Source organism: Dryobates pubescens, chromosome 16 (genome assembly GCF_014839835.1).
Source record: "Dryobates pubescens isolate bDryPub1 chromosome 16, bDryPub1.pri, whole genome shotgun sequence".
Lineage (NCBI taxonomy): Eukaryota > Metazoa > Chordata > Aves > Piciformes > Picidae > Dryobates > Dryobates pubescens.
Window position 1 is genome coordinate 22247896 of NC_071627.1, and position 13416 is coordinate 22261311.

The window sequence follows — 13416 nt, forward strand, 5'->3', positions numbered from 1 at the left end:
TTCTTTCTCTCTCTTTTGTTTTTTCTTCATTGCTCTTCTTTGTCATCTTTTTTCCCCCCTGTTCTTTCTTCTCTCATTTTTCCCTTCTTTTGTTTTTTTTTTTTCTTTCTCTTGTTTTTTTCTTCTTCTCTCCCTTGTTTTTTTTTCCTTTTTAGCTTTTTTTTTTTCATCCTTCTTTTTTTCCCCCTTCTTTTTTTACACCTTTTTCTGTGTTGTGGGTTTTTTTTTACTTTTTTCTTATTTTGGTTTTTTTTCCTTTTTTTTTCCCCCTTCTTTTGTCTTATTTCTTTTTTTTTCCTTTTTTTTTCCTTCTTTTTTTCTTCTTCTTTCTTTTTTTCCCTTCTTTTTTTTTTCCCCTTCTTCTCCCCCCCCCCCCCCCTTTTTTTCCCCCTTTTTTTTCCCTTTTTTTTCCCCCCCCCTTCTTTTATTCCCCCTTTTTTTCTTTCTTTCTTTTTTTTTCCCTTCTGGTTTTTTTTCCCCCTTCTTTCTTTTTTTCCTTCTTTAGTTTTTTTTTTCTTTTGCTCTTTTTTCCTTTTTTTTCCTTCCTTTTTAAATTTTTCCTTCTTCCTTTCTTTCCTTTTCGCCCTTCCTCCCTTCTCCTTCCCTTTTTAATTTCTCTTTCCTCTTTTGACCTCTTTTCCTCGTGCTTGTTTTGTTCTGTTTCCATTATCTTCCTTTGGTGGTTGTCTTGCCTCTGCGCTGTTCTCCCAGGGGAGGTCGCGGCGGGCTCGGGTAGGTGCAGCCTCTCCCGCCGCCGCCTTCCCCTCCGGGCCTTGGCGGCCCCGGGCGCCCGGCGGGGAGGAGTCACGTGGCCGGAAGGCGCGCGTTGCCATGGCGGCGGCGGCGGGCGGCGGTTCGGCGCCGCGGTTCTGGGTGCTGCGCTGCTGCTCCTGCCGCCGCTTCCAAGTGCAGCAGGTGAGTGCGGGCCGGGCCGGGCCGAGGACCGCGCTGCGGGACGTGACTGACTCTCTCTTTGCCCTGCTAGGCCAAGCGGAGCGGGAAGTGGAGCTGCTGCGTCTGCGGCCAGCGGCAGGCAGTGCAGAAGGTGAGCGGGGCTGGACATGCGTGGAGGCCTGCGCGGTGGCCGCGGGCAACCCCGCCGTGGTAGTGAACCCCGTGGGGTGGCGGTGGGGAGCGCACGGCGGCCGTTAGCCCTGCCCGGGACGGCTGACTGTAGTGCGCACTTCACTGTCGCTGGGGCGAGAGCCTCACCTCCTGCCCTTCCCTGCCGGCTGCTCCCTGAGCCTTGTTTTTATTGTTCTCTTGCAGATTTATGGCCAGGGGTCTGGCCAGGACTGCAGGCGCCATGTCCAAAAATTAAACTTGCTGCAGGGTGAGGCAGAGGAAGCAGTCGCCTGGACATCTTGGTAAAGGGTTTCATCTTTACCTGCTTTGTTTCTTTCCATGTGCTACATTTGTAATGCATCTTCACACATCGGGCGCCTCTTGCCTGATTTGAGCTCAGAGGAAGTTTTTCTGGCCTCTTTTAAAGTCATGACAGGTGCTAGTTTTGTCATTGCCTCCCACGAACAAGCTGTTGGTTGGGTTTTGTCTCCTGCTGTGTTTCTTTTGACAAGGCAACTTGATCAATAGTGTGTTGGTCAGGCCTTTACCCGTTTAAATGTATGCAGTAGGTTTTGAGTTTAGTTTTGGAGGGTTTGAATTAATCTTCCTTATTTTCTGTTTGATGAGCTGACTGTGGAGATGTCCATCTTACAGACTGACAAGCAATTTCCTCAGAGAAAACATATTCCACACTAAGCTGCTGCTACTTAACTGTTGGCATTCAAGGGTTTCATGCTGTGCATCTGATCACTGCTGCTGTTGATAAAAAGGCTTGTTTAGTGAAAAGATTTGCCTGTAATTCCTGCTGGGCTGGAAACAAAATCCTGGGTAGCACTTTCCTGTTTATTTAGTTCCTGAATGTTTACAAAATGTCTGGTCTTGAACTGATCCAGCTTCCTTTTTACTCAAGGTTAGTCTCAGAAATCAATCAGACCTAGTCAGACAACTTAGCTGTGTGTATGCAGTGCTTCAGGGTTAAGCTTTGGGAATGAAACCCATTGTTTGTTCACTTCATCAAAAAGTGTTGCTATTTCTGTTCTCAAAACATGATGAAATTCAAAACGTTGTGAAATAACTTCCCTTTTTCCTTGGTTGCCTGGGATATAATCAGTGGGTTTATGCTGTTGTCCCAAGGATATGTTGTTATATCCCTGGTTATGATCAGTGAAAAGTTATCATTTCATGATTAGCAGCTTTAGATCAAACTTGCAGCTGTATTTGTGTAAAAAGAAGGAGGGTCACCCTCTAACTACATTGCTTCAAATATTTGGGCAGTGTACCTTGCAAATCCTTCATTTGACATCTGCTTTTCTGTAGATGCTTTTCTTTCTGACATGCCACCACCTATCAGGTATTCCCATCCATGCTTTCTATCCAATCCCTTGTGCTGTGGCTTGGTGATTTGAAAATCATAAACAGAGAGACAGAAGTGTCTTCTAGACACTCACATTTAATCCTCTCTTTTAGGGGTGTAGAAGACTCTGTAGGTGACAGCAAAAATGTAGCAGCCCAATGTGAAGACAGCTCGGTACAGCAGGTAAGATATCTCCAAAGCTGAGGTAGATACTGACCTAGGAGAATCAAAGTGAACTCAGTGGTCCCTTTATTGTGGGTTCAGAGAGCTGAAACAGTGCATCTGATCAGAGGGGCTCTAGCAGGGAGAATGAGATATCTACATAAGCTCTGCTCCACCAGGATACTGACCCTGGCAACACGATACAGGAATGTGGCCTAAACCAACTTGTGATTTGAGGTGTTCAGCACATGCATAACAGTGCCAGAAGTTAGCACCCTCTGTTCTGCTGGCTTCAGGAGTTCCCTGATGTTGTAGGAGGGTAGGGCAGAAGTCAGTCGCTGGAGTAAATACCTGGACAAGGAGAACGAAGATGAGGAGGAAGAGGCAACCACAGAAAAGCAGCAGTTCTGTTCCCAGAGGAAGAACACTGTGGAAGGACAAAGGTACAAAAAGAATGGCTGTGGGGTTTCTGGTAATTCCTGCCCACATTTGGAGGTGTGGGAGGCAGCTCCTCTCTGACAGCTGAACAAAGTACAGGGTGCAATGTGTGACCTGAGCTGAGCAGGGATTTGGTATTTGGGGATAAAAGTTCTTTTATGGATAGAGCCGTGCATTTTATTAACATTTCTGGTGATTTGTGAAAGAAATTCACAGTGAGCTGATCTGTCCTCTTTGTAAATGGTTTTTTTGGCCAGGAAACACCAGAAGGGCTTCCTCCTCAGTGATGTTCAGGAGCATACAGAAGAAAGTGGAGTTTTCCAGCTTGCCTGCCAAGCCAAAAAGGTAAAAATCACTGAGGTGCTTCAGTTGCAGAAGATGATTCCTACCAGTAAACCAAAAGTGTTCTGACCTCTTTTTGTGAGTTTTTAGCAATCTTCCTCCTCTCTTCTGCTTGAGTGAGGAGGAGAGGAAAATTGTGTTAGGAGTTTCTCTGAAAGGTTTTAGTCAAGTAAAGCCATTCCCACCTTGTGCAGGCTGAGTGGTTGATTTCTCCATCAGGAGAGCTGCAGTCTGAGCTGCTCTGCCTTACTGAGCAGCAGCACCTGTGCAGTACATGGCCACTAAGGTTACTGTGATTACCTACACTGCCAGCGGTGTTGGTCTGAACTTTCACAGTCCAGAGCTCATAGGTGCACCCAGTGCATCAGCTTCAGCTCTGCCTCAGAGGGCTGGTGAGAAGTTGGGTGCATTTGCAGTGCTCTTTCTTTGCTTGCTTCTGTGCAGCTTGGCTGTGCATGCTGGATTTGTGACCAAACTCTCTCTCTCTCTCTCCTTACAGCGCAGGAAATGTTTGGTAGCAGTGCCTGATCGGGATGATGGAGATACAGCAGGAACCATAGTGTCTCCAGAAACTGTCTGTGAGTCTGTAGTGCCTGAGGAGACTACACAAACCCCAACTGCTTCTACCAAGCCCTCCAAGTGGGACAAATTCCTGTCCTGTTCTGACAGCTCTAGCAAACATGCTGCCAGGGCTACCCTGTCACCACAGGAGGGCAGTGGAAGGTTGGGGGTACACAGCATCACTGCACCAGATGCTGGTATGGCCAGTAGGTGCTCAGAACTAACTGGAAGAACTCTACCTCCGGGTACAGGTTTGCAGTTTAGGAAGTGTGTTGTTAGCACCCAGCAGATTGACTCAAAACTGCCTGGCCCCATGGAGCCCAGCACCGGTTGCTCAGTTAAGGAGGATACATTGTTCCAAGAACCTCAAAGCCACCTGCTAAGGGCAGGACCTGGTGTAGAGACCACTGCAGGAAGGTGCTCTTTGAACAGCACAAGGAGGGCAAACACATTTGTGAACTCTAACATCAGGTCAAAGCTTAGCAATGTTTCTTGTAAACAGTTCTTCTGCACAGGTGAGGAGTTTGATGATGACCTATGAGGAGTTCAGCCCAGCTTTAGCCTTTCCTGTTTTTTGATATGTTGAATATTGAGACATGATTTTGAAGTGAAGGTGGCTTTAAGCCCTACAGAACTGCACTATTAAAGCTGTTTACTTGCTCTGTGGCTGTGGTTGGAGGAAGGGTATGAGGATGGAGGAGACTGCAGTGGGCAAGTACTAGGGTTACACATTGTCTAGCAACATCGTCAGATAGAAGTAAGAATGGAAGTAGGTCAGCTTGAAGGCAGAGAGCTCCCAAGCCCTAAGGATGTCTGACTGGTACAATGAAATGCTGTGATTAAGTCCCCATTAAAGTACAGCTCTTTTCTCCTGTACTATTGCTTTGTTTAAATCTCCCCTAGCAACCCTTTCTTCCACAGCTGCAGAGCCAGCAACCCCTTTGGTTTCTCTTCAGAAGTATAGGCCTAAGAGTGCAGCAAGAGATATGAAAACAGGCACTCCTACAGCCCTGGTTGCCTCCCTTGCAGAGGGAGCTGCTCCCTGGAATCTCATCCTCTTAGCCAACTCCCTCCCTCCCCTCTTCTAGCCAGGTTCCAGTAAGGAAAATAAGCCAGCTGTAATACTTCAACACTCAGCACAGGAAGAAACATTTATTTTTACTCTTCTTCTACAAGCACTTGGGAACATGAGACATAAACCCTTAGCAGGAAGATGAACCAAAAGTGAGTAGTAGCACTGCACTGTGCTTTTAGTTAGAAGGCAAGTGCTCCTGTCACACAGAACACTACAAGTGAGGTGGCTGCTTGGAATACTGGATGGCGTCTAGTGCCGCCCCGATGTCGCAGTTCTTTGTCTGCAGCAGGCGCGTGAGCCAACCACCCTCGTCAGAGAAGCCCATGGAGAGCATCTGGGACAGGGATTCAATGAGGCGAGGGTCTGCTTCTGCTCAAGAGAAGAACAGGTTAGAAGTTGAACCATTCCATGTTAAGGAGCAAACCAGCAAGTGCTCTAACATCATGCAGGAGGTAGGTTGGCATTAATCCTAGCCAGTCCAGCAGGGCTGATTAAATGCTCTCAAGTGAGCAGATGTCTGGGAAAATAGACACAATCAGCTAAGAAAACTGTTGAGTCAGACTCAGCTGGCCTTGCTGTAAGCCTCTGCTGGTGATCTCAGTTAAGTGGCCTTGTGTAACTGCTACTGGCTTCCACCAGGAAAACGCCATCTTAAAGCCACAGGATCTGCTGATCTGCATTAAAAGGCCATCTTGAAGAGCACACAAGGACACGATTTAGGATCCCACTTTTTTCATGTTGCTTGAATGGCATTATTAGCCTAAGGTCAGAAGCCTTGTGAAGACTCAGGTGTCCACATTCAAGAGTATGATCTGTCTTGACAGGAGAGGAGAGCTGTAGTACCTGCTCACAAAGTTGCAAGCAAATTAAGCTCCACCCTCTGTAGAAACCCTTGGTTTCTACCATCTCTAAAATCAGGTCTGCTATGCTGGGCAAACTGGCAGTGCCCAAGTGGAAGTTACTCTCAGGTAAGGAACCTGCAGAGTCTCATACCTGGTGGGAGATGTGGATAGAGTGCAGCTTCTCGCAGTCCTGTAGGACCTGGTTGGGGAGACTCCTGGGATACATCCAGGGAGCTGGGACCATCTGGCATTTGCAGAGACTGGAGTTCACCTGTGGATGGATCCACTTCTTTGGAAGATAGATGGGTCCAGTCCTCCTCACCCCCTGACGAGCTGCTGGACTCACTGTGTTCCTGAAAGAAAAATGGTCCAGGTGCTGCAGTGCTTTCCAGGTAGGATGCATGCTCTTAGCTGCCTTTATTAACAGTTACACCCACAAGTCTCACCACCTTTGCTGTAACCCTGTAAAGCAAATGTGCTGCAGATCACTTCATCTGCTGACATCTTGGTATTCAATGCATACCAAGTTATCTTCCTTTCTCAAAGCCTCATCAAGCATTATTAAATGAATGTCATAGTTCTTGTACCTGGGACTGGAAGCTGTCATCTCCCATTTGTGTAGGCACAGGATCTATCACCATGTCTTGTATCTGCTCTGCAACACCATGTACTTCTGTCACAGCACCTGTGCTATTCCAGTCTGGTTTGGTCTGGATGTTCTGGTTAGGAGTACTACTGTTTGGCTCAGCAGTACTCTTCTCTTGATTGGAAGAAGCAGGAGTCACTTTGCTTCTCTGTCCTCCATGCTCCACATCGATATCAACTTCAATACCTAGAAGTGCATTTGAGGTGGAGAAAGCATTACAAGTTTTGTCCCTAGTAGAGTCCTAAACAAGCATGGATCAGTTCTGTCAGGTTCCTGCACTCCCTACAGTTTGCCATGTAACATGCAGGAAATAAAATGCAAAGCATTCCTTATACCAAGCAGGGAAGCATGAAGTAGCCATCTTCTAGACAGACAAGCCAGACATTTAGAGCATCAGGGCAGAAGTTACCTATGTCCACCTAAGCCAAGCAAAATCATGAGTTGCCACTGACTAAGTGTTGCACTGGTGAAGTCTTAATGACATCTTTCCTCATTTCTCCCAAAGGAGGGCTCTGGACAGGGACTCAGTGGCTGCTCTAAGCCTGGGCATTATTAGTACCAGAAGTAAACTAAGCCTTTAAGGCTTAGTAGCATGAGGTAGTTCCAGTACTGGTCACACCAGCTGACTGCTAGTCCTGTTAAGAGAACCTTTAAGCCAGTCTCAGGGATGGGGATAACAAACTAAGTTACTTACCCAAGGGGCTCAGAAAAGCTGCAACACTCTCCCCAACATTCTTTAAGAAGGTGACATTGGGGTCCTGAGGCTGGCTGTTAGTAGAAGCTTCTAGAAAAACAATTTATGTTAGCACACAGCCTAGAGAGAAAGAGCACCTACAAAGAGTATCCCCATGAGATCTCAGTGCTCTTTTCCCATCTCTTTCTACAACAAAGGCAGTAGAGAGACAAAAAGAACTGAGCTACCTCTGGAACTGAAAACCAGCAGCATTAGCATTGTTAAGGCTCATTAGCCATGCTGAAAGGCAGATCTGGAGTAGAGTAGCGACATGCTTACTCCAACAGCTCAGCTTGGTTTGGTTCCATGTACTCTCTCTGCATCCTGATTGATTGCATGGGCCCAAGCATGCCTTAAAATAACCCCACTGTGCTGAAAAGTGATAATTAATTCAGGCAAATTAGGTTAGTTCCCATATCTGTTCCTCCACCCAGATTCCGCCCGTGCTACAGAACCTCAGCTAGTTTGATTCCACCACCGCCTTGTTTACCAGGAGCCCTCCTCCTACCTTCTGCAGCAGGTTGACTGGAGGGTGCAGCACTGGTTTGGGCTTGTTCCGAGCTCTGGCAGGGAGCTGCAGGGCCAGGATATCCCCAGCAGTGCATCCATGGGAAGGGTGGAACCCCATGCCGCATTTTGCGGAGCCAGCGTCCCCGGGGAAGCCACTGCGAAGAGAAGTGTTCCTGTGACTGCTCCCACAGCCAGACTGACTCACACCTAGGGCTTCAGGAGGGAGATCAGCTGCAGATTTCTTCCCCCTCCACGCATTTTGCTCACCTCAAACGGATTCAGCAGTGGGCTCTGGAACATGACCATGTTGTGCTCCTTGTGGATGCCTTTCCCCTCGCAGGAGCTGCAGAGGTCGTAGTCTGGGCAGACTGTGCACTTGAACCTGGCACCCACCACGGGCCCTTCACAGCCATCACAGATCACGTTGGGGTGCACCATGTCGCGGGGAGGCTCCTGGCTGCACTGCGAGCGGTGCTCCCGCCTGCACTCCTTTTTCTCTATTAAGGCAAGGGAACAAGAACAAGGTTACTATTTAAAGGCTGGAAATTCGGGCAGAGGAGAGGGAAGCACAAACAGTATTGACTTACTAGGTCAGTTTATTTTTACCCTGGCTGCCAAACACAAGCTGGGGGTACGTAAGAGAACTTAAATCAAGTGTTAAGTGGTTTTGCAAAGATACCTGCTCCTCAAACGGAGGATACCTCATCCTTCACAGGCCCTTGGCATGTTTGTTTTAGATTAGTACTGCACTTCTCCATTTGGATTCTCATCCTACCTTCCTAAGCACTACAACAACAAAATGTTTGTGGAGAGGGCCTTAGGAAGAAATGCCAGGAGGCATCAACATGAGTAGAGACAACAGCCACCGATCCTGTGACTCACGAGATGGACTGCAGATAAAGCTCTGCAGGTAGTTACAGGTACAGCGGGAACTAGGGAGCAACAATGCACTGAAGAATAAGCTGGGTTTAAGGCTTCCCGATGTGGTGTTGTGAATATTAACGATACTAGCACCAGGCCAGCGTTTCCTGGGTGCCAGCATGACAACAGTGACTCGCACTGGGCCAGCTGAGGTGGCACAGCTAGGAGGAGACTTGTGATCTGTTTGTGCCATCTCATCAGGAAGGATTCACGTTCAGCTATTCTACCCTGCCCTTTATTTACCCTCCCACCAAAGGCTGCAGGTTACACTAGGCCCATGAGGACAAGGGCTGGCTTCTCCCAATTTCGGAGGCCTGCCAGCCGGCACACATGGCAGAGCCAGGGACTTGTGACCGCCCTTCAGGGCTGTGCAGCGTTACCTTTGACGTAAACACGAAAGACACCATCCTGCACGTATGGCATCGCCATCTCCAGCTCCTCGTCGGTGGAAAACGCAATCAGATCCCCGTCTTCATCTAGAAAGGGTAAATCGCAGAGTTAGGCACCTCGTCAGGTGCCACAGGAAACGTTCTGCAAGGATGCTGGGGAGGGGGTCGGGAGGCGTTCTGCAAGGATGCTAGGGAGGGGGCAACGGGGACACAACGGCCCTGAGACCTTCCCACCCTCCTGGGACACCGATCTCGGAACCTGACCCGGTGAGGGGCGGTCCGGCCCACTGAGGATCCCCCCCGTAGCCCCGCTCACCCTTGTAGTGCATGCGGAAGGCGGCCGGCGGCCCGGCCCGCAGCAGCCCCTGGAAGAGCTCGGCGACGCGGTCATGGATGGCCTGGTAGCGGGCGGGCGGCGGCAGGGAGAAGCGGCGGATCTCGCGGGCCGCCTCCTCCTTGCCCAGCAGGTAGGCTTTGACTGTCAGCGCCGCCATGGCTGTGGCGCAGCACGAATTGCTGTCGGGGGCCGGCCGGGCGGGCGGAGAAACAGACAGCAGCAGACGAGCGAAACGACAGCGCCCGAGCGCTGCGACGCCGCCTTATAGCGCCGCCGGGCGGGGCCTCCGAGCGGCCCGCCCCGGGTCCGGCCCCGTGTGCGCTGCGGGTCTCGGCCCCGGCGTCGCCCGCTGGCAACCAGCCTCCGACCCTGGCCCGGGGGTCCGGTGCGGGCAGGGGTCTCGTCTATTGGCAGCGCCCTGGGCATGTTGCGCATTTTGTTTCCTCCGGGCTATGCTCCTTTCCTGCAGCCGCGAAACCCGTGAATAGTTGCAAATGGCCCCGTTTGCTCTCTGTCCTCTCGCCCCCCCCAGGAGCAGGGTCTGTGCCCGGGGTGGCATCCCCAGGCCTGTGTGTTATAGGGACAAAGGTCTGTGCTGATTCAAAAGCATCAGCCGTCCCTGCGCAGCAGGGAGTGAGTGCAGCGTCAGGTACCCTCTGGGTACTCACCGGTGGTGAGGGTCTTTGCGGGCAGCAAACCCACAGGTCTGCTGTACACCATGGGGCAGCCCCTGGCTGAACTGGTTCCATCACTGCCCGGCAGCAGCCACCAGCCTTAGACAGGGTATGTGCTCATGCAGCACTCGGTCATCCTGGTGCTGCTCATCACCTCTGTCCTCTGCATCAGGTCAAGCCATGTGCCTGCCCGGCTCGTGCCAGGGTGACAGCAGCCACCGAAAGGGTTTGCATGCTCAGCGTGGCAGGAATAAATAACCCTGCAGCTAGTGCTCTCCCCCGAAGCCAGTGTTTCGGAAGAGGGGGCTAAAAATAAGGATAGTGGCATAAACACAACTGACATTAAGGAGGATGTTCTGGGGGCTTTCCAAGGTGGTTGGCAGCAACATTTTTCTGCAGATCAGATAGAGTTGACAGGCCTCTTAATCTGGCCACAGGAGACTCCAGCTGGAAGAGCACATCATCCCTGCATCCAGGCGTAATCAAATAAAGATGGATCAATGATTATTAGGTTCCTTGTTGACGTTAATTTCCTCTCACCTAAGGGTCTGACCAGTCTCACTCTTGGTGACATATTTCTTGGTGTAAGGTAGTAAAAACTTAGGAGAAACTGTGAAGATGATTTATCATCTTCTTCAATCAAGAGAAGGAGAAGTTTTAATTTCCATCGTGAAGAGACAGATTATTCCTTGACCTGAAGTATAGCAGTTGAAACACTTGGGCCTTCCTTCTAGGTACATTTTTGGCACATGGCAATTTTGATACTGTACTCTTCTTTTTTTTTCTTATTTCTTTTTTTCCTGGACAATGCTATTTGCAGTGAAAAGAATTGCCCTTTTTAACATTTTTTTTTTCTCTTTTTTTTTCCAGGAATTTCAGTTTCTAGGTATGACAGGGCAAATATTCCACCACGAAGCGACGAGTTAAAGTTTAAACACAGGCAGGACCAGGTTTAGCCACGAATGGTGCTGTGCAGGGAATGATTCATCAGCTCGCACAGCGCGAGGTGTCGAAAGGTTCGGCATGTTGCGCTTGCCACCCCTTTTGCCCCTTTGCTGTCTGTATCCTTAGTTCTGAAAAGGGTGCTGAAAGTTGCTGGCTTGAGATCATTGGATTACTTTTTTTGCCTCTATAAAATCAGAACTGGGACCGGTGGTTGCAGGCCATGCAGCACAGGATGCTCTGTGTTGAATCTGCCTTGCCAAGCAGCTCCTCTAGCGTGTCCTTCTGGTATCCTATTTCTGAGGACCCAAACAGCCACCTTGGTCTCATTTATAGAGCCAGATACTAGTCTTTTGGGACCCAGCCCCAGCGCATTCACTTCTTAGGCAGCAGGTTGCTGCCATCTCAGACAGGACTGATTCTTTATTCCCCTCTCCATCACTGCCTGGATGTGGTGGGTTGAAATTTCCCCACACCCCAATTAACTTTAAAGGCATAGCCTAAAGCTACCACACTGGGTCTTTGTGGCATGGTGGATCCTCCTCAAGTTGCCATGTCCACGATGGTGGATTGTCCTCAAGCTACCAGGGCTTTTCAGGCTAGTTGTGTCTCCAGATTGATTTATATATTTATAATTATCAGGCAATGTGCCAAATTAAAACTAGAAATCTAAGTTTTCTTCTGTGTGAACTTTAATCCAGTTGGAAGGTGCCAAAAACCAGAGGGAATATCCCTTCTGGTTGTATGTGCTGAGTCATGCTCAGCTTTCTGGTCATTACATCATGGACTTTTACAAAACATAGGGAAAATAAGGCTTTCACCAGCCTCCTGCTAGCTTACCTCACCCATCATGAGACAGGGGTGACTCAGTGAGTTGACTCCTCCTCCTCCTCAAGGTCGGGAGTTTCCTCCCAGCAAGCCCTTCTCCAGCTCGGACCTCTCTCTCCTAGCTTTTCCTCTTGCCCCCCAGCCCTGGGATGTGCCTCCTGGCGGTTTCTCAGCCCCCTGGAGAGGCCGGGTGAGAAGCTGCGCTGTATTCCCACATATATTAACTTGAGATGTTTTTTCCCTCGCTTTGCTGGACGATCTGGTGTTTGACATTCTCAGCATGAAGCACTGGCTGTGGGGACGTTTTCTTATAGGCTCTTTAAGAATCCCATAGCATCCCAGCAAGCCCCTGCCCAAAGAGTAGTTTGTCAGTCTGAGCTGTTGAGCAGCCAGCTTGACAGATGGATGTAGCAAAGGAACAGCAAAGGCGATGGGGAAAAAAAGCTGTTCAAGTTTAAAATTTCAAGGTTACAGAGGAAAGGCTCCAAAAGGAGCAATTAGCATCCCTGCAGTGCTCTGCTTTCTCTCTACACCCACTTTCTTCTGGGAAGTGTTTAAAAATATTTGGAGAGATTCTTGCTCTAAGAGCACAATCAAACAGAAACACTCCTTGTGTCCAAGCCTTTCATGTGTGCAGTAAAACCCCGGTGGGATGAATTGGGGAAGGGTGTCCAATCTTTTCCTTGCTTGTACACCACAACAAAGGCTGCTACTGGTTTTCCAGAGGGAATTCACCCCCAGATCATTGCTCCAGCCTGAGGCCCCCATCACTACCCCAGCACTGCTGGTGAGGAGGGGAAGGCTTGGCCCCAGGCTCTGGCAGGATGGTGATGGAGGGACGGTGATAGAACCACAGCAGGCAGGTGCTTGCCGGGCTAGAGCAGGTGTCATAGTCCGCACTCTGCTGTGATGCCACAAGCTTCTTCCAGAGGCTTCTGGAGAGGTGCAGGATCCTCCAGATGCCTCAGGTCAGATGCTGATGACTCAGCCCAGTCTCGTGATGACTTCTATCCTTCTCCAGCCCAGTGAAAACACTGAGACAGAAACTTCCTTCCGCAAAAGCAGAGGCAGAAGGGAAAGCAGAGAGGGTTATTTTGCTGTCTCATGTTTGAGGCAGAGTTTTCCTGAAGGTTGGCTCTGACACATCAGGTGTTTACATAGGCTCATGGCTCATTTGGTGTCACGTGAAACTTTTAAGGGCAGAAAATTCTGGGCCAGTTTTTTGGTGGAGGCAGAGGAACAGAGAGGGAGAATGGGTGGAGAGCAAGCACCAAGTACAAGCATGCTATGAGGTGTCGTGCCAATACATAAGGATTTCACGTTCCTGGAGGTGACTTTTTGCAACCTACACAAACTGCTCGAGGTGAGTGTTGCTTTGAGAACCTGACTGGTAGCTTCTGCCCTGAATTAAAGCATCAACATGTCAACGCACTGAAGGTAAGCCTCCTGGTGTGATCGCTATCTCTCCAGGCTAAAGAGCACTTGGAAACATTTGTACCGCAGTGAAACAAGCCCCGCTGATGTTTGAACACACTGACCTATAAACCATGGAAAACAAAGTTACTTTGTTTTATGAGAATAAGAACAAGTGCTCTTT

General features: G+C 49.3%; 2 protein-coding genes across 3 annotated transcripts; one reads left to right on the top strand and one right to left on the bottom strand.

Moving 5' to 3' along the window:
- Positions 1-825: 825 nt before the first annotated feature.
- MRNIP (MRN complex interacting protein) lies at positions 826-4815 on the top strand. The gene is made up of 7 exons (XM_054168724.1): positions 826-915; positions 986-1045; positions 1270-1367; positions 2533-2602; positions 2897-3024; positions 3277-3364; positions 3861-4815. The coding sequence occupies exons 1-7, from the start codon at positions 832-834 to the stop codon at positions 4461-4463; spliced, it is 1131 nt and encodes a 376-aa protein (XP_054024699.1). The 5' UTR covers positions 826-831; the 3' UTR covers positions 4464-4815.
- A 244-nt stretch (positions 4816-5059) lies between these two features.
- Positions 5060-9585, bottom strand: SQSTM1 (sequestosome 1). 2 transcript variants are annotated; one of them, XM_054168721.1, is made up of 8 exons: positions 9355-9585; positions 9030-9125; positions 7996-8225; positions 7727-7883; positions 7180-7269; positions 6427-6671; positions 5991-6192; positions 5060-5366 (listed from the first exon to the last, which is right to left on the bottom strand). In XM_054168721.1, exons 1-8 carry the CDS (start codon positions 9530-9532, stop codon positions 5209-5211), a joined length of 1356 nt encoding a protein of 451 aa, XP_054024696.1. In that variant the 5' UTR covers positions 9533-9585; the 3' UTR covers positions 5060-5208. The 2 variants fall into 2 exon arrangements, with proteins under 2 accessions (XP_054024696.1, XP_009909652.2); XM_009911350.2 differs by lacking the exon at positions 7180-7269.
- Between the last annotated feature and the right edge of the window lie 3831 nt (positions 9586-13416).

Excerpts from the sequence above, each read along its gene's own strand:
- MRNIP (XM_054168724.1), top strand. The coding sequence starts at position 832 with ATGGCGGCGGCGGCGGGCGGCGGTTCGGCGCCGCGGTTCTGGGTGCTG. Across the intron at positions 916-985 it reads GCCGCTTCCAAGTGCAGCAG|GCCAAGCGGAGCGGGAAGTG; the intron begins GTGAGTGCGGGC and ends TTGCCCTGCTAG. Across the intron at positions 1,368-2,532 it reads GCAGTCGCCTGGACATCTTG|GGGTGTAGAAGACTCTGTAG; the intron begins GTAAAGGGTTTC and ends CCTCTCTTTTAG.
- SQSTM1 (XM_054168721.1), bottom strand. The coding sequence starts at position 9,532 with ATGGCGGCGCTGACAGTCAAAGCCTACCTGCTGGGCAAGGAGGAGGCG. Across the intron at positions 9,126-9,354 it reads CTTCCGCATGCACTACAAGG|ATGAAGACGGGGATCTGATT; the intron begins GTGAGCGGGGCT and ends TACCCTTTCTAG. Across the intron at positions 8,226-9,029 it reads CTTTCGTGTTTACGTCAAAG|AGAAAAAGGAGTGCAGGCGG; the intron begins GTAACGCTGCAC and ends TTGCCTTAATAG.